General features: G+C 36.4%; 1 protein-coding gene across 1 annotated transcript in view; it reads left to right on the top strand.

Annotated features, from left to right (window-relative positions):
• The first annotated feature begins 1,663 nt into the window (after positions 1-1,663).
• Positions 1,664-26,547, top strand: part of gabrg1 (gamma-aminobutyric acid type A receptor subunit gamma1) — a 66,836-nt gene continuing 41,952 nt past the window's right edge. Inside the window, exon 1 of the mRNA XM_039751380.1 lies at positions 1,664-1,833. Within this exon, the coding sequence (XP_039607314.1) occupies positions 1,736-1,833 (98 nt within the window). The 5' untranslated portion in view covers positions 1,664-1,735. The remainder of the gene's footprint in view (positions 1,834-26,547) is intronic.

Genomic DNA, 26,547 nt, shown 5'->3' with positions numbered 1-26,547 from the left:
GTATTTCACAAATCTCTTACCATCTGTTCATGCTTATTTACTCCATGGAGCCTGTTAAGGAACTAAATAAATAAAAGATCTTAATGTCTTGTGGAGTCTTCAATTGGATGGGTCTTTCTGAAACCAAAATCAGTTTTCCTATGGCGTTGCTCTGAAGAACCACTCTGGCACCTTTATTTTTAAAAGCATACATACAGATAGTAAATCTACAATTAAACAAAGAGACTTATAACTCTGGTTTTCAAAATCAGGGTTGCCCAATTTGGAAACAATGTTTTATTCTTCATATTCTTAATGCATAATGCAGTTTTATAAAAGGAGAAATTCATTCAGGGACAGGAGGTTTTGAAAAAAAGAAGGTGTAGGAGGTACTTATGATAAGCAGGGTAAGCATTAGTTTTTGTTAAAGCAAATTTGCATTATAAAAACAAATGTTTATTTATTGTTGATATGTAATTTCATTTTCAACCAAACGGAGGTTTGCTCACACCTACACACACACACACACACACACACACACAAGCACACACACAACTAAGTAATTAACACTGCAGAAATGTTAAAAAAGTTTAAAGAATGAAGACCATTACCTCTGTCTACTTTGGCTCGTTAGTTAGCATCTACTCAGTAAGCAAGCATCTGTCAGTCCGCTGTCTGGTTTGGGGCGGCCCACCGCTAGTCAGCAGATAGTCAGCGGGGGTCAGCAGGAAGCCGACATTTTTCAACCGGTGGCCCACTGTTGGTTGCTGGCGGCTGGCCGCTCTTGTTAGAACGTTAGTGGTATCCATCCAGCGGCTTAACATCGGTCTTTTGCTGAGTAACCAACCACTATTATGGATGGTGGCCCTGCAGTGCTCGACTGTGAACATTTATTAATTGCAAAGTCAACAGACAAAATGTTCATTGATCATGAGCTGCTTTAACCCCATTGCTTATAAATAAAAGCCCAAACACACATTATATAGAAGAAAATACATAAGGCCAGTCGTTAGTACCACTGCCAACCACTTCAATGCAATTTCTACAGTATATATGACTAGTGTTAATAGTTGTATTCTCTTTCTAGCATAATTGCTTTCATTTCTAGCCAAGCAATAAGCTGTTTAAATTTGGTCGGTTAATTCTTAAATATGTAATCTGTATTTTATTGCATTTTCAATTTTCTTAAATTTGGAATAAAACAAAACTATTTAACTTAAATCTGTAATCTTCTTTTAAGTAACGATAAATAAATTGTATTTAAGCAATATGCATTTTTTTGTTCTTTTCAGATCTAAAACAAATTTGCATTTGGTTGTTTTACATTTTAGCAGAGCACGCAGACACAGAAATATCTGAATGCTGCTGTTCATTGCATTTCACATTTGGGGTTTGCTGTTTTGGCCATAACAAATGAGGGCTTCCTCATCTTCTGCTTCGGTCCTTTTTATTTCCAGCATACTGTAATAGTGCTGATACAAGCATCTGCTTTAGAGAAGTAAAAAAAAGGAAGTCTTGACTCTTTTGCCACCTTATTGGAGAAAGGCCCTATTATAATAATATATGCAATAATGTAATGCCCTGGTTGGTAGATTGCGGCGTCAATCTTTACATCTGTTTGGACCTTTCCTGCTCCCAACTGAATTGCATCGTGACAGTTAGAACTGGATAAAAGAATCGCCTTTTTTTCTTTCTTTCTCAAATGCGACAAAATCATATATAAACATACATACATTTCAAAGCATAGAGAATAAAAATGGATGCCGAGGGAGCCTCGTTTGGTATCGCACTTCGATCTCCACGGTACAGAAGGAAAGTGTTGCTCCTCTGGCTGCTAGCTTACTTTGGAGGATGGTAAGTTTAGCTCGTGAAATACAGAAATGTAATGGCATTTGACAAAGAGCGCTGTTCGTGGTACTGAATATGTACACAGTGTCATTGAGGTCGGGATCAGACGGGCGTTCTAAATATGTCACAGAATTGCTGCTTTCTTGCACATCCTGCCCGACGCAATCACCTAGAGACATTGGAGTGTTTAAATACTGTGTCTTCTCCTCACGGCTAGCAGTGGCCAAGTGAATATCCCTATTAATGCATTGAAAGTAAGACCCAAGTTTTCACTTGAACAATACCCCAGGAAAGATTACATTTCCCAGTTTGTATTTTTGAATATATATTTATTAATGTCTTCTATTTTACTGTAATTCTGCGTTGTTTTTTCTGTGGCTGCCAAACTAACCGCAGAAGAGCGACGATTTCCCAAATCACAACCCTGCAAACAAGCATTGCAACGTTTGTGCAGTGGCATAAATAATAAGTAGTGTAGGAGTATATGCACGGGCGCACACACGTGAACAGTGCATGTATATGCAGACGCACTGAACTATTATAAATCGACACACGTACGCGTTTACGCACATAAATGCACGGGAAAAGATTTAAAATAGAAAATGGAATAATGTACGGTGGCATTATAAGAAACAAAAATGCCTTGGGGAAAAGCTGAGTCATTCTGGCTTGCTTTGGATATGCAGCACAAGAAAACCTTCTCGCTTGACAGCATCTCCATGGAAACAGTCCTCCCAGAAAAGCCTCGCTTCAAGATTTAGGATGCGGCAGAATTCAAGAAATTAGACACAAAAGTTTCGTCACAAAAGCAGCTTAGGCACATGGCGTTAAACAATGTGGGCTGTATATACAGAGATCAGTGAAGGAAGCGTATAGTTCTTGTTTTACCACACTTACTTAACAAGCAGATGTTTAAATTTGCTCTTCCTGCTGATAGCTGGCATAGTTAATGGGTGGAACGCTTTATCCCGAACGGACTGACAGTTTTTTGGCTTTAATTGAAAGTTAAAGGAATTTTTACAAACTAGAAGCATGAAAATCATATCAAACTCTTATCAAACTAACTTATTAATCTGCCAAGATAGGCTCCTCATCTTGCAAACCATCATTTGGACTAAGTGACTAAGTATACTTATGTATTTATTTTGAAAGGCATCTATAAATACCTTTATGTATGACTTCATTCTCTTATCCTGTAAATGTGTTAAAGATGAAAACAACAAAAGATTATTTTTATTACTAACTTTACAGGTCTTGAATGATTTAAAATGACTGAATATTATATAATATTTATAATTATTATAATCCCTCCACTCATTTTCAAATCCATTTAATTCAAACTGAAATTTGCAAGTAACCGGAGTCTCAAAAGCAGTGGGTGCAAAGGAAACAACTTGGGAAGGGGAGCCCATTATTTAATGAGTGCTGAGACACAGTGGGTCAGTTTTATTTTGCCAGTTAACCTAATCTGTACAACTTTGGGAGGTGGGAGGAAAAATACACTATTCAGGGAGACCATCCAAACTCCATACAGATGGTTAAAAATAAAGGTGCCAAAGTAGTTCTTCAGAGTGGTGCCATAGGAAAAATCATCTTTAGTTTCCAGTAGAACCATCCAGAGGAAGGTTCTGAAAAGAACCTTTAATTTAGAGCTTTAACTGGTTCAATAAATGAATGTATGATAAGATATATGATTTTAAAATGACACTGGCTAAATTCTGGTTTCTGTTAGTGTCCTGCTAGGTAGTCTAATATAAGTTAAGGATTTCTATATTGTGCACATATTAAGCACATTTTCAAGCCCAAAGAACCAAATGAAATGGTTCTTTATTGAGCAATGGTTTAATGAAGAACCCCACAACCCAGCAAAGAACCATAAAATGGCATGAAGAAAGCATTATTTTTCAGAGTGGAGGCAGGGATTTGAACTTTATCCCTTCAGGCTTAGCACTGCAATTCCAAATACTGTGGTAAAGCGCCATCCTGATTTTATCAATTTAATTATATGTAATGTAATTTCTTGTTCTTTGAAACAGTTTATAAAGATCCTTAGTTAGCTCCATGTTCATAATGCTAAGTGGGATGGACAAATTTAAGCAGGTTTAAAAACGGATGACTGACAAAAAAAAACACTAATGCAGAGTCGAGTCAATAGTGGCATTAAATGCAAGTTGCAATTAGATAAAGTTAGATACTTCCAATAATTTTTGTTACAGTTGACTATCCTCTGCCTGCACACTAAAATCAAATTATTAATCTGCCAGGATGCGCTTGTCCAGCCTGCAAACTTTCATTTGGACTAAGCAAGCTCAGAAGATGGAAATCTATACTTATTTATACAGTACAGTATATACTGCATTTCAAAAGGTATTTAAAAGTAACATCATACACCATTTCACTTGCTTCACCTGCAAATATGTTAAATTGAAAAAAAAAAATGAAAACAACTTAACATTATTACTACCTTTACCGGTCATATGAATCTATCCACCCATTTTCCAAACTATTTTTTCATCAAACTCAAGTTTCAAAACCACCTCAAGCAGTTTTAGAATTAATACGTGCAAAGGAAATAATCTTGGATGCAAAGCCTATTCTTTATTCAGTTTTGACTACTTTCTGCCTACACACTATAATAATAATAATAATAATAATAATAATAATAATAATAATAATAAATCAGGAATTACTAATTTCCTTTAAGGGCACACTGTTATGTAAGTAATCACATTTTAAGAATAAATCACACTTTATTTTATTTTTTCCCAATCAAATGACTCCATGGACCCATACGTTTGACCTACTCAATCCACTTCATGGCTTCAGAGCCAGCTCTTGGTTGAAGAACAGGCCCTTGCAACCCATACTTACACACATGTGTACCTTAACTGATACTGGCCCAAAGTGAAGTTTCCAGACAGTCTATCATGAAGATCTTGGAGATATGGGGGGGAACACCTTGCCAATTATCTGAACTTTATAAACACTGGGAGAATGGATAATTCTTCACTGATAGCAACCAGGGTGGAATTTGAACCCAGATGTTAGGTAGCAGCTCTCTATAACCAGATCCCTTCAAAACAAATGGCAGATGAATAAAATAAGCACAGTTTAATTTACATCTAATTCTTTATGCAAAGAACATAGCTGTGACCATGGTCCTACATTTTATTGGAATAACAAAAACACTGTCCAATGAATTATTTCAAAGTGAGAGACACAGAAAATGAGAAACTAAAATGCTATTAAGGACATTTTACAGATTTATTGTAATCACACTAATTCGTTGTTCTGTTGCTGAGCTTGTTTGTCTTAATGGAGTTTGCAGGAGTAAATCTAATAACCAATAATTTACTGTTACTGTAAAATCTCTTTCAGTTTTGCTTGTATTTTGGCATTTGAGATATGTGCAAATAATAACAAAATGCTGAACACTCCAATGACCTGGTATATTTAAACATGTGCTTTATTCTGTACAGTTAAAATTATGTTTTTTTTTTTTTCAAATATAAAAATCTACAGTTGCACAAGTATTATTGTTTCCTTTAAATCAAAATTTTATTTTTTGCTTTGAGAAATAACTCTGCATTCCACAATTCACCCCTCCATATTCTGAAAAAGCTTTATAAAACATTAGAAAAGGTGTGCGTAAAATTCACTTGCCTGGAAATACTTAAAAGGGGAGTATCATGTAATATCATTACTGTTGAATTCTGTTCTGTACTTGTAATATCTCTGTTTCACTATTATACTGTATTGAAGATTACTTGGGTCCTGTTCTCTGTATTGTATTGTATTTACTCCTTTTTTTGACACTCTCTGCACGCCCAACCTTCCTGGAAAGGGGTCGCTTTTTGAACTGCCTTTCCCAAGGTTTCTTCCATTTTTTTTCCCCACAAGGGTTTTTTTGGGAGATTTTCCTTGTCTTCTTAGAGAGTCAAGGCTGGGGGGCTATCAAAAGGCAGGGCCTATTAAAGCCCATTGCGGCATTCCTTGTGTGACTTTGGACTATACATAAATAAATTGTATTGTATTGTATTGATTGTGAAAGGAGTGTTTAAACTTTTAGTTTGGCCGAAAACCTGTGTTTCCTTTGGGAGCTGGACTGACTTTACACTGATATGTCCAAGAAAGCAAAGGCAGCAGACAACGCAGATAAAATCCTTTTTTTCTTGCCGAAAAAATCTTACTACTTAACCCAATGCACTGTAAAACAGAACTATCAAACTACCCATTAGCTCTTCTTTTGAAATTTTTATCAGACTGTCAAGTGCACTCGTGGTTAGTGAAAATCTTGGCTCTTTGAATTTAACTTCTCCTTACATAATTCCAAAAAAAAAAATAGAATGCTTTTACACTAAAATATGCTTTTTTTCTGGATTTGTTCTAAAGATATTTTTGTCTTGTTATTCAGTTTAACTTCATGATGTAATTTTTTTGTCAGGGTACCATTTATTTACAGTTACAAAGCACTATTCTTTTGCTATCTGCCTAATGTGCTGTGGCAAACAACCGATTGTTACCCCTAAATTCTCAACTTTTCCATTTTTTAAGCATATTTCTTATGACAAGACAAAATGTTTTTCTTTTGGAAGAGCACATGAATATGCACATTTTAATGAAAAAATACACTCACCTAAAGGATTATTAGAAACACCATATTAATACGGTGTTTGACCACCTTTCGCCTTCAGAACTGCCTTAATTCTATGTGGCATTGATTCAACAAGGTGCTGAAAGCATTCTTTAGAAATGTTGGCCCATATTGATAGGATAGCATCTTGCAGTTGATAGAATGTGGGATGCACATCCAGGGCACGAAGCTCCCGTTCCACCACATTCCAAAGATGCTCTATTAGGTTGAGATCTAGTGACTGTGGGGGCCATTTTAGTACAGTGAACTCATTGTCATGTTCAAGAAACCAATTTGAAATGATTCGAGCTTTGTGACATGGTGCATTATCCTGCTGGAAGTAGCCATCAGAGGATGGGTACATGGTGGTCATGAAGGGATGGACATGGTCAGAAACAATGCTCAGGTAGCCCGTGCCATTTAAACGATGCCCAATTGGCACTAAGGGGCCTAAAGTGTGCCAAGAAAACATCCCCCACACCATTACACCACCACCACCAGCCTACACGGTGGTAACAAGGCATGATGGATCCATGTTCTCATTCTGTTTACGCCAAATTCTGACTCTACCATTTGAATGTCTCAACAGAAATCAAGACTCATCAGACCAGGCAACATTTTTCCAGTCTTCAACTGTCCAATTTTGGTGAGCTTGTGCAAATTGTAGCCACTTTTTCTATTTGTAGTGGAGATGAGTGGTACCCGGTGGGGTCTTCTGCTGTTGTAGCCCATCCGCCTCAAGGTTGTGCGTGTTGTGGCTTCATAAATGCTTTGCTGCATACCTCGGTTGTAACGAGTGGTTATTTCAGTCAAAGTTGCTCTTCTATCAGCTTGAAGCAGTCGGCCCATTCTCCTCTGACCTCTAGCATCAACAAGGCATTTTCGCCCACAGGACTGCCGCATACTGGATGTTTTTCCCTTTTCACACCATTCTTTGTAAACCCTAGAAATGGTTGTGCGTGAAAATCCCAGTAACTGGGCAGATTGTGAAATACTCAGACCGGCCCGTCTGGCACCAACAACCATGCCACGCTCAAAATTGCTTAAATCACCTTTCTTTCCAATTCTAACATTCAGTTTGGAGTTCAGGAGATTGTCTTGACCAGGACCACACCCCTAAATGCATTGAAGCAACTGCCATGTGATTGGTTGATTAGATAATTGCATTAATGAGAAATTGAACAGGTATTCCTAATAATCCTTTAGGTGAGTGTAAATTTATATTTTTATAGCATAATAACTGAGATTCCATGCATTTTCATTTCATATTTTGTACTAATGGTAAAAAAATTGACAAGAACAGACCATTCAGCATAACAAGCTTGTGCATCCATTTCATCTAATTTCTCTAAAATAAGGTGAGTTCTGAATTTCTCTCAAAATACTGTGATGTCCCGTTGAATAAACACACTCAGGAGCCACTTATCTAGAGGAGTCTTCCAAATGCCAACTGGCTTTTTATTGAATATGCCGCAATATAAACGGTGCCCTACCGCTGCCCGTTGTCTGGGTCACAGGGACACCTCCAAAATAACAGATAATTCACCTTCGTCCTATCTACCTCTTTAACTGTTTGCTCCCATCACCACTTGATGCTGTCTTCCTTACACTCCAGCCACAACTACCATTTCTGGCCACCACCTCCTCTTTTCTTCATGCACCGTTAATTAACCCGGATCTCTGTCACTCAACTCTCTCTCTCTAGGGAGCTGCCCCTATCCCTTACAAAAAGTGTTCCCCCAGGACTCCACCTCAACACTGCTTCCACTCCCTAAAGCCCAAGCAATGGCAAGACATGTCAAAATACTTAGTCACTTATTCCATGTTTCTAAAGTTGTCAATGTGGAAAAAGTGTTTAAAATATACAATTAGCCTGTTTTGATCTGTGGCCCTATGTTCTTACTGAAGAACTTGTTTTAAAATAACAGTTTGGATTTACTGTACTAATTCTTTTCATAATTCTGAGCACTTCTTTTTCCCTTATTTTTTAAAACAAAATAAACCCAGTTTCTTCAATCATTCCTCAAAGCTCATACCTCGAAGTGCTGGAATCTGCCCAGTCACTTCACTCTGAATTTTCTGTAGCGCTGCTATGTCTAATTTTATAAGATGGACAACAAAACTGTGTACAATGTTCCAGTTGAGCAGCCACTATTGCGTTATATGGCTTCATTGTAACCGCCATTGATTTGCTCTATTTTAACATCCTATTAGACGTCCTAATCATTTACAGTGTCCAGATGTAAAAACTGAAAGTCCACTACAGCACCTTGATCCTTCTTATATGCTCTACTCCCAAGTGTAAAACCTTCTGTTCTGTATTCTAACATTCTTACTTCCTTAGTTAATAGTTTACATTCAATTACAGCGTATTAAATTACTCCACATTTACTTACTGTATATTAAATTTGGCACAAATTTGTCCCATCTGTGAATTCTGTTAGGGCCATTTGTAGTTATCTGCCTGATTGTTGATTATGTGCCCTTCCATCTAGTTTGGTATCTTCTGCAAACTTAAAAACAATAATTTGTTATTTATATTCTTACGAAAGACCAATAACCCCATCACCGATTCCTAAGGAACACCATTTTCAACATCACCCAATTCTGAAAAACTTACTCTCACCAAAATCCTTTACTTCCTGTGTTTTTAGACAATTTTGTACCCATGTACACACTACTCCTTGAACTCCCACTTGTTTTAGCTTGATCACAAGCTTCTTATTTAAGAATTTATCAAATGTGTTCTGAAAAGTAAGTTGAATTTTATCATATGTACCCGTCTGGTCATATGTTATCATTGCATCCTAATGGAAATCCACCACATTCGTAATATATTAGCTCTCCTGCCTAAACCCAGGTTGACTGTTCCTTGACACATCTGCTGTTGACATGTGTTGATCAATCTTTTTTTAACTGCTAAACTACTTTACCCAAGATGCATGTTAAGCTTTCTGGCCTTTGATTTCTTAGAAGGGCTCAGTTACCTTTTTATGTAATGTGATAATATTTGGTACATTTCACTTTGTAGAAATCTCCCCCATGTGCTATGATTTATGAAAAATACACATCACAAGTTTATTGATGTACTCACTTACCTCTTTAAGCATACTGGATTAAAAGTTATCTGGTACTGGCGATTTGGCGCGGCCATTTTAGAATCACTGATCAACCTAATTTGCGCTTCAGTCAGAAAACCTATCTATACATGAGCAGAACACTCAGGAATATGCAGATTAGGATGATTATTGACTGTGAACTGGCCTGGTTTTAGTCACTGCGGGTGTGTAAGCGAGGTATATTACAACAAAGCACAATTCCATTGAGAATCTTCCATTGTTAACACTTAATGCTGAAAAGGGAATGCTTGATTGGACTAATTATGCCCCCCTAAAATGTGATTCAAAACCAGAAGAACCAGATGCCATTAACAGAAAAAACATTTGCAGTTTATTACAAGGTGTCTTGAGGTGGAAAAATTAGATCTCTATCCCACTGGGTAGACATAGCAAAAACTAGAGTTGGCATGTGCACTGAGCCTACAGACATTTGTTGTATAGTCTGTTGTCTTTTGTCCTTTTGTACCCTCATTTTTTATGTTTTACATTTTGTAAATAAATTATATGTTTTTTATTTGTTTTGCTTTCTTATTCCAGACTAGTGCAACTCTTTACATCTGATTCCATGTACAATATGTAATGCTGTTCCTTGTAAAAGTTTTGAAAAACCAGACAAGTTGTATATTTTTTTATGATTAAAAAGAATTAGTAAGTACAACTTTGACAGCAAACAAATGAAATCAATATCATTTTAATGAAAATGACAATGTACAGTTATGATTTATTTGATAAACTAAAAGAATGTAAAAAAGAGTAAAATGATTAAATGAGGCATTTTTTCAAAAATTTGGGCACCCTACTAAGTCAGTGCTTAGTAAAACTTTCTTTGCCAAAAATCATAGCTTGAAACATTTTTTAGTCAGCCTTGAGTTTAAAAATTCTTGTTTTGGAAAATTTTCTGTTTTATTCCTTGATAATATCACTTCCAGCTGTGAGATATTATTGGGTTGTTGTGCGCACAGAATGTTTAAGATCTAGCTACAGATTTTCAATGATATTGAAGTCTAGGAATTGCAATGGCCATTCCAAAACCTTCACCTTGTATTTCTTGAGGTATTTTTCAGTAGATTTCAACATGTGTTTGAAATCATTGTATTTTTGTAGAAGCCTTCCTATTTTCTGCCTCAATTTTCTGATTGACTGACCGGCCTTCTCCTTAAGAATTTGTTGATACATTGTGAAATCCATTCTTTCCTATAATTACACTGAATTTCCCGTGCCAATAGCTGCTATACAACTTCAAAAGCATACTAGATCCACCACTGTACTTAACATTTGACATGCCACTCTTTTCTTCAAATACTGTTTGTTTTTTCTCCAAGCAATCTTTTGTAGGTCTGGCCAAAGAGTTCAGTTTTATCTTCATCTGTCTTCAGCACTTCCAAAGTGCCATCTTTCTCATTCAAATGTTTTTTATGATGAGATTACAGGTAAAGTTTCCTTCTGATTGCTCTTCCATGAAGGACATGTCTATGTAGGTAATTCTGCATAGTTGGACAGTTTCTCAGCTAAACTTGCCTGTAGGTCCCTTGCAGTTATGTAGGGGTTTTGCTTTGCCTCACTGCACCGTATACAAACTGTACTATCTGCCATTTTTCTTGGTCTTTCAAACTGTTGTCTTGACCTCCATGGTTCCCTTTAACTAGCAATTAATTCTTAATAGTTTTTCAAACTGTAAAAATTACTAGCTGGAAGTGGTACAATATCTTTCTATAGTCTTCCCCTTTTTTGTAGGAAACTTCAGCTTAATTTTCTGATTCTGAGTTGCTCAGAATAGCCCATGGTTGCTGAGCATTACTCAATGTTTGAAGAGTCAAAATATTTATGAGAGACGTTCAAAAAGTTTCCGCACTTTTGTATTTTCATTGGAAACAGTGAAAGCAGGAGGAGTAGTAATTGGGCAATAAAAAGTTGGTATGACAAAGTTAGTACAACACTGGGAAAATTGCATTGCAAAGGAAGATGACTATGTAGAAAAGTGATATAATTTGCTTTTGAAATTCTTAAATAGATTTTTAAAAAAAGTGCAGAAACTTTTTGAACATCCCTCGTATTAGGCCCTGGAACTGTCATCCACTGACATTTCCTAATAACAATTCTTAACCAGACTAATGCCTAACAAACTAAATAAGACTAGTCAAAAACCTATAGGTTCTGAGAACTTATAACTGAAAAGGTGCCCAAACATTTTAAATTCCACATTGATTCTTTTATTATTTATATTTGTTTCAGTTTTTCAAAAAGGTTGCAACTGTACTTGAACATTTTCATAAAAGGACAATATGTTAATATTTTGGTTGTGAAAGCTTTATATTAAACATTTTTTGTTACCCCAGATTTCAACAAAATGTGGCCAGGGTGGTCTAAACTTTTGCTTAGAACTGATGTGCGTCTGTGTGTTGGCTGAATTGATTATCATGAATTATCCATACATGAAAAAGAACTGTTTATTTACCTCAAACAAAACTTTTAATAGATTTTTAGTTATATAAACACATTGAACTTAAAATGCTAGGTTCATATTAGATTTTGCACATTTCTGGCTTAAAACATATTTCCGTTTTTTACAAACATAACCTATTGTATATCTGTGAGTTAGTCCTGATAAACATTTATACAAAATTACATTAATTTCATCAGAGAGCTATTTCATTCTGGAGTTGGTTGTTTGTAAAGTCTGGACACACTATAGCACCTTTAAAATATAGCTCCTATAAACTTGTTGTGGTTGCCAATAAGGGTTGGAATTTGTAGATTTTAGCCTAGATTAGATTCGATTCAGCTTTATTGTTATTGTACAGGTACAATGAAATGCAATTTAGCATCTAACCAGAAAGTGTGAATAGTAGTGTAAGGTGCAATAGACTATGGGTGCAAATAATACATTAAAGTGTAATAGATAGTAAACGTGCAATAAGTCAGCATGCAAATGAGAATATATATCTATATGATATTTGAATTTATAGGTAGTATATACAAGGAAGAGTACATATTTATGAATACTGATCAGTAAGAAAAGATACATGATGCAAATAAATATAGATATATGAAATAGCTTTATGTGCAGAATAGATATATTCTATATAAACAGGTGAAATTTACATAGAGTGCAGTCAGAAGTTGCTGATATTTAGAAAGGTCAGCTATTGTGTGGTAAGGACTGAGAGTTCAGAGTGGTGATGGTGTTATAAAAGAAACTGTTCCTGAGCCTGATGGTGTGAGACTGAAGGTTCCTGTAGCGCTTCTGTAATGGGAGGAGAGTAAACAGTCCATGGTTGGGGTGAGAATCATCCTTGATGATACTGCAAGACTGTCACAGACATCGTGTATACTGAAAGTCAGCAATCGTTGGCAGCGGGATGATGATGATGTGCTTGGCAGTTTTCACTACTTGTTGCAAGGCCTTATTGTCAGATATGGAGCAGTTGCCGTACCACACCGTTATGCAGTTTGTCAATATGGATTTTACATTGGGAGCTTCTTTGGGAGTGTGTCTGAAGTTTTAAGTTTTCCGGTAATCTACAATGAGCTCCTAGGTCTTCTTAGTGTTAAGGTGTGGTTATTGTCAGCAAACCATGTTGCTAGGTGCTGAACCTCATCTCTGTAGGATAATTCGGCCTTGTCACTAATCAGTCCTATTACCATGGTGTTGTCTATGAACTTTGCGATGGAGCTGAAGCCATTATTAAGGGACTCAGTCATGGGTTAAAAAGGAGTAGAGGAGTGGGCTGAGTACAAGCCCTGTGTGGTTGTTTAACCTGACAGACTGGGTCTGTTGGTTAGAAAGTCCAATGTCCATTTACAAAGTGTTAATGCCGAGGTTGCTGAGTTTATTTACCAGATTGGTAAATACAATCAACAAATAACATCCTGACATAGAAGTTGTTATTTTCCAGGTGTGATAAGGGTAGAATGAAGAACCGAGGATATTGCATCCTTCATTGACCTATTGGGACAATAGACAAACTGGTAGGGATCTAGTGTGGGAGGTAGACTGGAATTGAGATGGGCAGAACCAATCTCTGAAAGCACTTGGTGATGATGGTGATGAGTGCAACAGGGCAGTAGTCATTCAGGCTCTCTGGAGAGGATAGTTTAGGCACCAGTTCAAGTGTTGTGGACTTAAGGCATGCAAGGAAAACATTTTTCTGAGGGAGAAGTACTGCTTATATTAAATAGGCAGAAATCAAACAAATTTTCAGTACCAAATGATATTTACCCTTGAGTTCTTAAGGAGGTTAGGTTGTGCTTTTATAAATCCTTGATGTATATTTTTAGGAAGTCACTGCGCAACGGGGAAATTCCAACAGACTGGAAAATAGCAAATATTATTCGGTTATATAAAAAGGGTGACCGGACAGATTCAAGAAACTATAGGCCAATAACATTAATGTCCATCACAAGGAATTATTAAGGATAAGATTAAGCAGCACATGGCAAGTACAGGAATTTTACTGAACATTCAGCATGGGTTCAAAAGAGGAAGGTCATGTTTTACTAGCATGCTGGAATTCTACAAGGAAGCAACAAACGGCTACAATCAAATTGGAGCACATTATATTATTTATCTGGACTTTCAGAAAGCATTTGATAAGGTGCTACATTTCAGGTTGGGCATCAAACTAAAAAAGTTGGAGTTCAGGGGGATGTTTGTAGATGGTTGCAAAATTGTCTCAGACACAGGAAATAGAGGGTTAATGGTGCAAAGGAACCTTATCAGAATGGACTGATATTAAGAGGTACAATACAATACAATACAGTTTATTTTTGTATAGCCCAAAATCACACAGGAAGTGCCGCAATGGGCTTTAACAGGCCCTGCCTTTTGACAGCCCCCCAGCCTTGACTCTCTGAGAAGACAAGGAAAAACTCCTAAAAAAACCTTTTAGGGAAAAATGGAAGAAACCTCGGGAAAGGCAGTTCAAAGAGAGACCCCTTTCCAGGCAGGTTGGGCATGCAGTGGGTGTCAAAAGTAGGGGGTCAATACAATACAATACACAGAACAGAACAATTCCTTAATACAGCATAATAATAAAAATTTTAGAAGTACGATTTAACAGTAGATGATATGACATAATTAGGTTTGGATATTTTTAGAGTCCTGGAGACCTCATCCATCTAGCTGCCTCCCCATTTGGCCATGCCACGGCTGAAACGTTGCTCGATGAAAGGACCCCTCTTTCCCATGATTCCTGTGATCCTCCATCAGGGATGACTTTACCATAGGCAGGCAAACAACTTGGCAAGTGGGCCGTGGCACCAATTGCCACATTTGGGTACCGAGACAAGAAACAGAATAGGTGAGGGTTAGTATTCAAATATAATTATCATGTTACTTATGTTATAGTGCTAATGACTAACAACAGAGATGCAGTCTGTACAGTTAATCAGCAGCTGTAGTCAGGATATGCTAAACTGAAGTAGTGAGTCTTCAGCCGGGATTTAAAGGCTGAGACTGAAGGGGCATCTCTTATGGAAGCAGGAAGACCATTCCACAGTTTAGGGGCCCTGTAACTAAAAGGTTGACATGAGGTGACATGACTGAAGTGTTTAAAATTATGAAGGAAATTATTACAGTGTATTGAGACTATTATTTTAAAATTAGTTCAGTTGGAAACTTGTTAATGATCCATTTCACATAAACATTAGGAAGTTTTTCTTTACACAGAGAACTATAGACAATTGGAATAAGCTACCAGGTTGTAGACTGTAGGAATTTAGGGACTTTTAAAACTAGGCTTGATGTTTTTTAGAAGAATTAAGTGGATTGAACTGGCAAGCTTTGTTGTGCTAAATGGCCTGTTTTTATCTAGGCTGTTCTAATATTGTAATGTTTAGTAAATGCTGATCAATTTATATTCTTACATTAAGCAGAGAATGATGCTTATGTAAGTTAACATAAGCATAGAACACATTTCTGTAGCTTCTTTATAACAAAACCTAGAAAATGCAATTACTTACCTTCTACTTGCTTCTGTTTAAAATTATATACAAGTATAAAGTACTGTATATATTGCTTATTATAAATAACATACAATAACATGAGATACCCAAAACCACTTAATCTAGTTACAGGTTGTGGAAAAGTACAGTACAGTCTATACATCATGAGGTCCAAGGTAGAATCTGACCTTGAACAAGTTGGTACCATTGGTAATCCCACTCACGCACACACGTGAATGATACTATTAAAGTGTCGGTGTTCAATAATGCAGAGGGTGCAAAGGAGATTCTTCTTTTTTATTAGAAAACTACACGGATCACATAACCAAGTTAACCAACATACACATACAGTATCTTTAGAAAGCATACTAATACAGTTCATTATGTCGCACATGTAGGTTATTTCAAAATATTTTTTGTATTCAAAAGACATTTTCAATGTGACTGTTGCCTTCTAAAATGACATAACAATACTCACACTCTCACAGGACCATCCATCCATCCATCCATCCATCATCCAACCCGCTATATCCTAACACAGGGTCACGGAGGTCTGCTTGGAGCCAATCCCAGCCAATACAGAGCGCAAGGCAGGAAACAAACCCCAGACAGGGCGCCAGCCCACCGCAGGGCCTCACAAGGCCAATTTAGAATAATTTGATTCATCTTCATGACTCAAGACATTTAAATAATTCTTTTAGACATCCTTTCAACACCTTTATATATGTCCAAAAAGTTTCTGTTTTCAATATAATACTGAATTAACAGTATATACTTAATTGTTTATCTATCTATCTATCTATCTATCTATCTATCTATCTATCTATCTATCTATCTATCTATCTATCTATCTATCTATCTATCTATCTATCTAAAATGGATTAAAAGAATGTTAGGGAATGAATAAGGGGATATACATGTCCAAAATTCTTACAATATAGTTCACTATAGTTGAATCTAAGTTAAGAACAATGCTAAATTTCTAACACAGTAACCAAGTGTATGCTGTCTTACTTTGTCTTTGTTTTTTTGGTGCACCTTTGTAGGTAGTAAGATGCCTCTCTTTTAGCCAAAAGGGAAATCAATTTTAACAGACTACTTTTCTTTTGCCAATTTCACTGCAAAGAATCTGCTGCAAAAAAAAAAAAATAAAGTTGGGGATTTCAGAAACTGATTTCCCTTGCGTTGAATAAATAAAAAAGCAGTTAGTCACAGGGCTGTGCTGAAGCCAACTAATCCAATCCAAATTGACGCGCTGGGTACTTAGTATTTTTCATGATTCTGTTGGTAAATGTAGCTTTAATTTCAAAGAAACAAGTAGTGAGTGAGAGTGGAACAGGTGTGGCATGGTTCTGATTAGTTACAGTATGCTATAACTGACAGTTTTGATCATTTTGAATATAAGAATAAAAATAAAACTGACAGGCATTCAGTACAAAAGAAACAACTTGATAATAATAAATTAATTAACTGATCCATTATGTTGCCAGTTAGTGAACACCTTTAATTATTCTTTATACATCCACAGAATATGTCATAACAAAAATTACCACTTAAAATGTCAGTCATGTTGTTAGAGTGTAAATGACCTTTTTTTATTACATTTATTACCTTCGAATAAAATCACACCACCTGTATTTTTCTGACACAGGGTACTATTAATCACTGTTCTACACTCTTCAGTTGTTTTGCCAGTAAAGTGCAACTTCTTGATAGCACTGGTGCATTATTTTTACACATTCTAACACAAATAATATGTTTTTCACGCTAAATCAAAAGATAAGCAGTGATAAGAAAATAATATATGCATTATATGGAAAAAGTTATGTATATGTTGATGATTAATTAAGGCAATGAAAACAACCATAAGTATGATTAATCCAAAACATAAATCATTTATTGAACATGCTAGGAAAGCTAAAAACAATTGCAAGCTTAATGACCTTAATAACTAAATGGCATTTAGTGTGTGGTATTTGTTTCTGTCATTTTTCTAATGGTGTATTAGTAAGCAGTAAGCTTAATGTAGGTTTGGAAAATGAACACCCCAATTAAGCTTTTAAATCCTATTCATTTTTCTCTTATTCATTTCACCAAATAAGTAAAAAAGACTTCTTACATTTATAAACACAATTTAATCTATAGTACACTTCATAGAGAATACTATACCGAAGTATTCCAGAGCCACCCAGCAGTGGTTTCAAGTTTGTCTCCTCAGATACTAGACATGTTTTTCAGATCATCCATTGTTCCTTCAATTTACTAGAACTTTAAATTATTAAATAATTTCAACAATTTATATGAAATGTTTTTCAGATTACGCTTGCCAAACAAAGACCACAGTGAAATTCTGCCTGTGTGACATCAATCCTTGTGTTTGAGGATTCGTGCGGAAAAAAATATAAAAAGAATCTGTACAGCATTGTAGAAGTTGACTTAGGTGAATCTAAGAGATTGGTCAGGGATGCAGATCATTAAATTAATTACCTGTTGTTGGGTTATTTCCAAATTCCATTAAATTCTAAAGACATACTGTATATGCTGTAGGAAAATAATAAGAGGCACAAAGCTGTGTTGTCTTGATGGGAAAGAATCCCATCTGACTTCTATTAGACAAACAAATGTATGTAAAAAATTCTGAAGATTTGAGAAAATACATGCTGTTGATGACACCAGTGTGTTTCCCACTGCGCTGGTCTCTTACCTAACATTAACTTTCTTTTACTGGTGTTACAGTATAGCCTGGTTCCAGAACAGGTAGAGTTGGAGGCAAGGTTGAAGTGACATCATTGGTCCACATTGGGAACTATCTCCTCTGTTCCAGGGACAAAAGCAGAAAACAGGTCATAAGGTGTTTAACATCCATTCTCTCCATATCTCTTGAATCAGTCCCCATAAAAAACTCAAATGACTCACTCATCTCACATGTTTAGGATAGATGGATAGATGTACAGTACAGAACATCAGAGAGAGGTCAGCAACAGTGGTGCAACAGGTTTACATTTTAAGACATATTTAACATTTAAATAAAGCAGCATAAGCTTGTTATGTCCACGTTTAAAACATGACGTGATTTTCATGGCAGAGATCCAGGACCTGGAATTCTGGTTGAAGCATCAGGAAGGAGAGGAAGTGAGAGAATATTATCTCTGCAATTCCATCATTGCATCTCCATAAGCCAACATCTTTTGGTCTGGGTGTGTGACTGCTGGTAGAGCTTCAGAAGGGATTAGCTTGGATTGTCTTAAAGAGCTGCGGAAAGTGTGGCAGATCTTGTTGCCACTGACCTCAGGTGAGCATGGTGAGGTAGACAAGATAGTGAGGGCAAAGTATGAGACAAATTGTAGTGGGATTTCAGAGCAGTTGAGGAGAGAGCCTTGAGGTTGAGAATGCCAGTGGCAGTGTCAGTAAGGAAGACAGTGAAGAGACCAGTATATCTGTAGCTTCACACAACAAGGTAAATTGACCACATATAATGGGCTGATAAATGCACAGAGGTGCAGTATTTGCTGCACCATGTAACAGTGTAAGACATGTTTGTTGTACGACCTGACAAGACAGCACTGAAGACCCCTACTGATGTATTCTTTTTACATTGGCTGTGCGAAGAGAAGGACATACTGCTGTTTCAAAGAGTTTGTGTGCCTTTGTGAGGAGATGGAAGTGGTCACTGGGCACAGCAATGTCAAAGAAATGGCTACTTAACAGCACTGGCAAGTAGCATCAGCCTTGTTATGAGTTACCGACAATACCAATTCCGTCATTCAAATGCCACAATTGCACAAATTTTGAACTTTCAAAATAATGTGGTAACACTAAGAAGTCGTCCTTCTAAGGACATTGATCTACCTAAAATGGTAATATTAAAGAATATGAATCCTGCAAAAAAAAAAAAGGCTAGCTTGTCAAACAATGACATAAATTTGAGGGAAAATGACTGTGTACTCGTAACATTTGCTGGTAGTGTTCATTATTAGGAAACAATTAAAGGATATTTTGGTATTTTTGAAGTCATAGTCATTTCTTCACAATTTTGGATTATACTGTATTAATTTTTCACATTTTATACATTTTGAAAAACTAACTCATCTGTCCTTTTATAATGGGTAATGTGGTCCCATTTTGAAAACAAAAGCAGCAAAGATTTTTATTTAATAAATGTGTTGTAGAGGCATGCTTATGACAACAAAAGTAAATTGCAAAAGATAAATTTTATCACAGATTCTTGGTACTATTTTCTCAAGGTATGGGTATGTTTCATGTTCACTTCTCTGCTTGTAAAGGGTGCTATGGAATGAGTTATGACAACCCCCCATCTTCACCAAGCTATTATGCAACTTTTGTTTCTGTGATGCTTTTACTTTAGTGGTTATTTTCTGCCATGGCATGTAACAACAGATAGATGTACATTAAATCATATGATTATTTTTTCCCTAAATGGCACCTACCTTTTGCATTTTACACTCTGTGTTGTTTTACATAGTCTAGAGAGTGTAATTCATGCTAAGCTGCAGCATAGCAAATATGAGATTCATTGTTGTTTGTACAAATAATAATACATATGAAATGAACTAATTACACTGGATTGTAATTTTAATGAAACATTAGATTTTTAAAAGATCCATGACACCTGCATGTTGCACTTTCCGTAGCATGTTGTGTGTACCCTTGATTAAAAAGAAACACTCAAAAAATAAAAAGGCAGAATGTGCAGTTGAGCAGATTGAAGTGCCACAAATTCAGTTTTCAAAACTTTTTAATGCATGATAAGTTGCTGTTACTGAGGATATGGTAATAAAAGAAATCACAACAGTATATTGAAGTGAGTAAACTCAGTGACACTCACTGATACCAGTCAATCAATAAAGACATGGAGAGAATATGCAAACTTCATGTAAAACCTGGGAGTGCGAGTCAGGAATGACAGCTCTGCACTACAACTCTGCCTATACTAAAACATCTGTATTAAACGTAATGAACTTCAACCTAATTAAACTTAGTTACAATTGGTATTGCAAGATTGCCCAGACTGTGTGGGGGTGCGAGCGTGTGTTCGCCCAGCAATGAACTGGCACCAAGTGATTTTTTCAGCCTTGTGTCCAGTGCTTGCTGGGATAGACCCTGTTCTGGATAAGTGGGTTAGAAAAATGGATATAACTGTTGCGGCCTAGGAGTCCCAGGTGCTAAAAAGTTCCTAAAGTGCTTCAAAAATGCCCACTTGAGGAGGGTATACTACCAAACCCTGGCTAAAATAAGGGGAGAACAAATTTCTTTATAATTAAAAAATACATATTTTAGAAAATGCTCTGTAACAAACAGCCAGCTCCCGAGAGCACAAAAGACAAAAAGGAGTTGCCTGACACACAAGTCAATAATACAGAAAAATACATAACAAAATCCCAATACAGAATCCAATGACATAATCAAAAACAACAGAGCAGGTGGTCAAATAATCTGTTAATCACAAAAATCACAGCAAAATACAAGTACTGTAAACTCATTATTCCTCATTATTTGAAATGAACCGTCAGCAACTGTGGAAGATCCTCCAGATGGCATTTCCTGGCAGAACACTTGGGTCATAACACAGGCAGCTTACATAAATAGACAAAATCAAAAACAAAGAATAATACATATAATGCACATAATCAACAATAGTAACAGTAACATGATCTTCATAAATCAAAAAAACAAAAATGAACAAAAGACACAAAAAACAGGGGAGGAACCCTGGTTGAGACATGACAATAATGACTGTTCAGTCATCATAACTTGATTGAATGCTATATGCATTCTCAGTATTCTCTCTCATTAAAGCACAAAGGTACAATCCAGCAGCAGCAGGCAGTATTTTTGCAGAAAAGCAAATAAACTTCTACAAAGTGACAGAATGTGAGTAATTGTAGATGTGACTTTCTTTCAGTTATTATTGTTTTGTTGTCTACAGAATAAAGACAGCAAGTCAAAGTTGGGCATCAACATTCAATGTCAATAAAATGCCTGATGATGACATTCTCAATCCATGCCTCTGGGTCTAAAAGGTGCTACAGAGTAACACAAGCAGAGAAGTAAAATGCACAATGACAATAGTTTGTTTTTTGCTCTCATCCTTCTTAAATTAACATAGTTGCACTATTTTGCAGTATGTGTGCAATATCAAGAGGAGTTTTATTACTCTGTAATATTTCTGGCTTAAAAAATTGATGTATTTAAGTTTTAAGGGCTGGGACCCTTGTCCCTATAAGCTAAACTATAAAACTCAAGAAAAAGAAAGCAACTTTTTTTTAATTTTTAAAAATATGATTCACTTTAGATTCTAATTCTATGAGGCAAATTAATACACACCATGATTCTGATGAAATAACTTTGACTAGAAAAATACCAAACTTATCCTTTAAGGGAGCAAAATCCACAGAAAAAGTGAGCCAACAGAAAAATAACAAGAAAGTTAAGAATTTAAAACTGTGGGAACAAAAAGTATATGTCTAAATTTATTATAAATGTAAATTGCAATGTACTGGTCTTTCCAAAATACAGAATAAGAGAAGAATAAGAGAAGATATAAAAGGTGAACTAATTAAGCAATTACATAATCTAGAGGGAAATGAGTCGCTGATAGGGAAACTGGTTGGAACAAAAACATGCAGCCACAGGGAGTCCTTCAGACTGGAGTCCGGAACTACTGGATTAGATGGTAGGATCTGAGAATTAAATGGGTGCAGTTTTGTAAATGTTGGGTTCAGTTTTGAATTCTAAATGACATCACTGAAAAAACAAAGATGATCTGATTCTATAGTTATGCTCTCTAAGTTTTTCACTGTTATATATGGAGCGTTTAGTTTTAAGGTGAAAGTTTAGGTTTATACAAAAATGTTATAGAAATGAGAGGGCTTTGATAAGGAAGAATAAAGACGTTCAGGCATTTGAAAAAGACAACATTAGTTTGGACAAACAATTTTAAATACAGATAAAAGGGCAAACTATTCAGGTAGCTTTATATGAAGCCCTGCCACTGACATCTTGTGCTCCAGGTAATAATAATGAGGCAAGGAGATAAATCACAAACCTCAACAGAAAACAGGGAAATCATTTACTTGAACATGTGGGCTCCTTTCGTACGTGGTACCTGTATACTATCTGGGAAGTTCCCATCCAAACTGTTCTTATACTGTTATACTGAGAAGCCCTGAAGGTGGTTATTTCAACATTTTTTTAACATGGGAGTGAAATGAAAGAAGGGATCTTACCACACATCAGTATTTTGAGTCCAAATAAAGCAATGACCACTATAGAAAATGAATGTGTGCAAATCAATTTTATAAAACTGACAACTAACAAACCTAGTGATAAAATTCTCTAATATGGAAAAAATGTACATAAGAAATAATAATAATAATAATTGATTTAAGTACAACATTAATTATCTAATCGTTGGTGATGGCAGTATTTAAGATCAGGAAGAATAAATATAAAGTTTTAGTTTTGCTTTTGTTTTTGCGTTCTTTCAAATTAATAAAAAGTAATAAATAAACTACTTAAAACACAATAACATATTACGCTTTACCACAAAGCATTAAAAAAATCATGTGTAAAAACATTTAAAACCTCAAAATTAAGATTTGTCAGATATTAGAATGTAATGTTAGACTACCATGAAAGGATAGACAAAATAGACTATAAAAGCAAATTCCTGAATTTCACTTTCTCTGTCCGTATATACAGTATATATATATATATATATATATATATATATATATATATATATATATATATATATATATATACTGTCACGCATTCACATCTGGAGACCAGCTTCGTGAAACTGATGGACTGAACTGAGGACAACTGACCCCACCCCACCACCCAGAAAAAGTCCTGCCCCTTCTGGTCTCAGCCCTATAAAGCCAGCCCATTCCCAGAAGGTGGCGTTAGTTAATAACTGATGCTAGTAAAGGACAGAGCTCCTGAATGGCTACTTTAGTGCTAAAATCTTAACATATTTCTTTTTTTGAGCCATTTGTCGGCTTGTCTGTTTTGTTACGATTAAAAATGGTTACCAGGGTGGTATCGCAACATCTTTTGACTCCTTGAGTTGTCTGCTTACCTGGCTACCCTTACATTACATATTTACTTATACATAAGTAGGAGTGTTGCTTCCTTGTTAACAATAAAATAGGGATGTGCTAAAATTATGTCAAACACGCGGTCTGGATGACAGATCCTAGTTAGTACTAAACTTGTACAAAATGATTACTATTGTTTGTGATTGAATCATTCTGCATCTTCTGCGTTACTTATTGATTTTTCTTACTTCCGCCTTCTGACAAAAGCACATTTTCCCATGGAATTACAGTACTGGAAACATCATCTGCTAGTATAGTTGCAGCTGCGGCATCAGCTCCTTGATACCCTAGGCATGACACTGAACCCCCAAACCCCACAAGCCTTGACCAAAATTAATGAGCTGCAACGTCGCAACTGAAGTGCTGGGTTGCAGCAGCCTGGCAGGCTACACTACTGGCTGGGCTGCTGAGACTGGCCACTGGGCAGAACTGACCATCATGAGTAGTAATAGCTTGCATATTTTCATGCTTTTTTGCTCTAGTTTTATGTAATTTTGTGCTAGTATTGTAATAAACAATTACTGCAGACTACAGCTGAAGATCTGAAGAGGACGCGAGAAGTTGGTGAGTTGTTTATTAATAACTTTTTGTGATTTTGAGTTTATAAAATTAGTGTAGGCCAGGGGGCTTTTTGCATATCAGCTTATTTTACAATATAAACTTTGAAGTAAACTTAGTAAAGTAAAATTAGATTTTTGTAGGATTTGTTTTCCAACTTTAATTACTGAGCAGTGAATTCAGTGAGCGTTTTCGTGATTTCAGTTCACATGAACAGGACTTTGTGCTGTTTATGTCACCATACTCTTACAAAGTTGAGAATGCGCCTGTGAATATCCAAATGGAATTGATTGAACTGCAGTCAGATTTTATTCTGAAGGCAAAATACAACGAAGTTGGTGTGCCAGGCTTGTATGCTTACCTGCCTCCATCGTATGTGCAGATCTGTAAGTTGGCATCGAGAGTACTGTTTATGTTCAGAAGCACTTACCTTTGTGAGCAATTGTTTTCGTTAATGAAAGCTACCAAAACCCCACATCGCTCAAGACTTACTGTCGAGCACCTTTCATCCATTATAAAAGTTGCAGCTGCACAAGATTTCAAACCTGATATTGACGAACTGGTTACTAACAAGAGATGCCAAGTGTCGGCACAAAAGAAATAGATCTCAGACTGTAAGACTCCTATATAAGGACCTAGCTAATTGGCTAAGACTCTAATTGTACACTATTGTATGGAGATTGTATGGAAATAAATTGTTTTTCTTTAAACTTTAAGTGTAACATTTTTTAAAGTTTTCAGTATTGGAAAGAAAGCTGCAGTAACTTTGTATAATAGTACAACAGTATCTGTTAAAGTGAGGCCTGCTGACGCATGTTGTGAACGATAGGGGGCGCTCTCGCTCCCTTGAACCCCTGTCCACGACTCCAGACACCAGGTAAAAGTCCTCAAGTTGACTTTATTTTGTCGCCACAGTGCACAAAGCACACTCTCCACCACAATTCTCATTAAACTCACAATAATACAATAATAAACAATCCTCCAGCTCCCAGACGCGTTGCCACTCTTCCACCCAGCTCAGCTCATTGTCTGTGAGTTCCCATAGTCCTTTTATAATCCCTGACCCGGAAGTGTTCTCAATACCCAGTCCATGTGATCCTCAATCACTTCCGGGTCAGGTAAAAGTTCTTTTCTTCAACCCGGAAGTCCGTCGCTCTTCCTGTGACGAACCTCCGGGTCACAGGGCACGAAGAAGCCCTCGGTCCTCCCTGCAGCTCCCTCCTGTGGTCCCCACGGCATCCAACAGGGCTTTGCATAAAAACTCCAATGTCCATGATGCCCTGCTGGTCTTCTGGGGACCTCCACGCTGCAAGGAGGGCTCCACCTGGCGGCTTGGGGGTATTGGCCAGGATAAATGGCCGGCCATCCATCACAATGTATGTCAGTCGAAGCGGCCCACCAATGATAGTGAGTTTGACGTGCCTGCTCTATAGCACTCAGTTTCTTCCTCCATATTCCTTAAACATCGGACCCTGGTAGAGACAGACTATGTTTTCACCTCTGACAATGTGTTGACATTTGGGTTATAACGATTATAGCAAAAATAAAACTAAAATAAAATGGTATAATATAACTGCAACACTAACCAATCTGAAACAGAAAATAATCGGTGACCCCTTGTCCCTTGACATTTTCAGAACCTTCAACAGCTGTTTTATGAACAACAGAATTTAAGCTAGTCTAAATCTATGTATCCAATGGTGGATGAACTGTGTATTATTGAGAATATCTGGGTTAATACAGAGAATAAAAATGATAAAGCCTAAATATGGAGGGGGTGTTTAAGGTCTAATGTAGAAACATAACAGTAAACTCCATTACTTAACAATAATTGTATCAAAAATACGGTGAGGGAAGACCTAGTCAAGGTTGGGGATAATTTTATGTGGTAAAGAACACGGATATAAAATGCGTCTGTAAAGAGTGCATTGGCACTGATTACTTATATTTTCCTCTAGTGTAACTGATACATCATCACACAAGGGCATCATAGTAATGTAGGGGTGAACAGCATCAGCCTTGGATGGCAACAGTGGCTGCAGGTTTTTGTTTCTACCCAATTCCTTAATTAGACGCCAATCTTTGCCAATAACAGATCTTCTTTAATTTCATAGTACTTTCATTCTGCCATGTCAGGTCATTCTTATACCATTTCCAGGGATATCACCCAAATAATTTGAAGCCTAAAGCGGATAATTCTTAATCCTTCACCTGTTTCTCTCCAGTTCCCTTCTAAAATATTTTATTAAACCAGATAGATCACAGTGTATACACAGAGGTGGAAATGGAAACAAGTTAGATGGAGAACTGCTGGTTACTTTGTCATTTGCATTGTATTGCTAAT

This window comes from Polypterus senegalus, chromosome 4 (assembly GCF_016835505.1).
Source record: "Polypterus senegalus isolate Bchr_013 chromosome 4, ASM1683550v1, whole genome shotgun sequence".
Lineage (NCBI taxonomy): Eukaryota > Metazoa > Chordata > Cladistia > Polypteriformes > Polypteridae > Polypterus > Polypterus senegalus.
The sequence above is the reverse complement of the archived record's forward strand: the minus strand, read 5'-3'. Positions and strand labels throughout refer to the sequence as shown.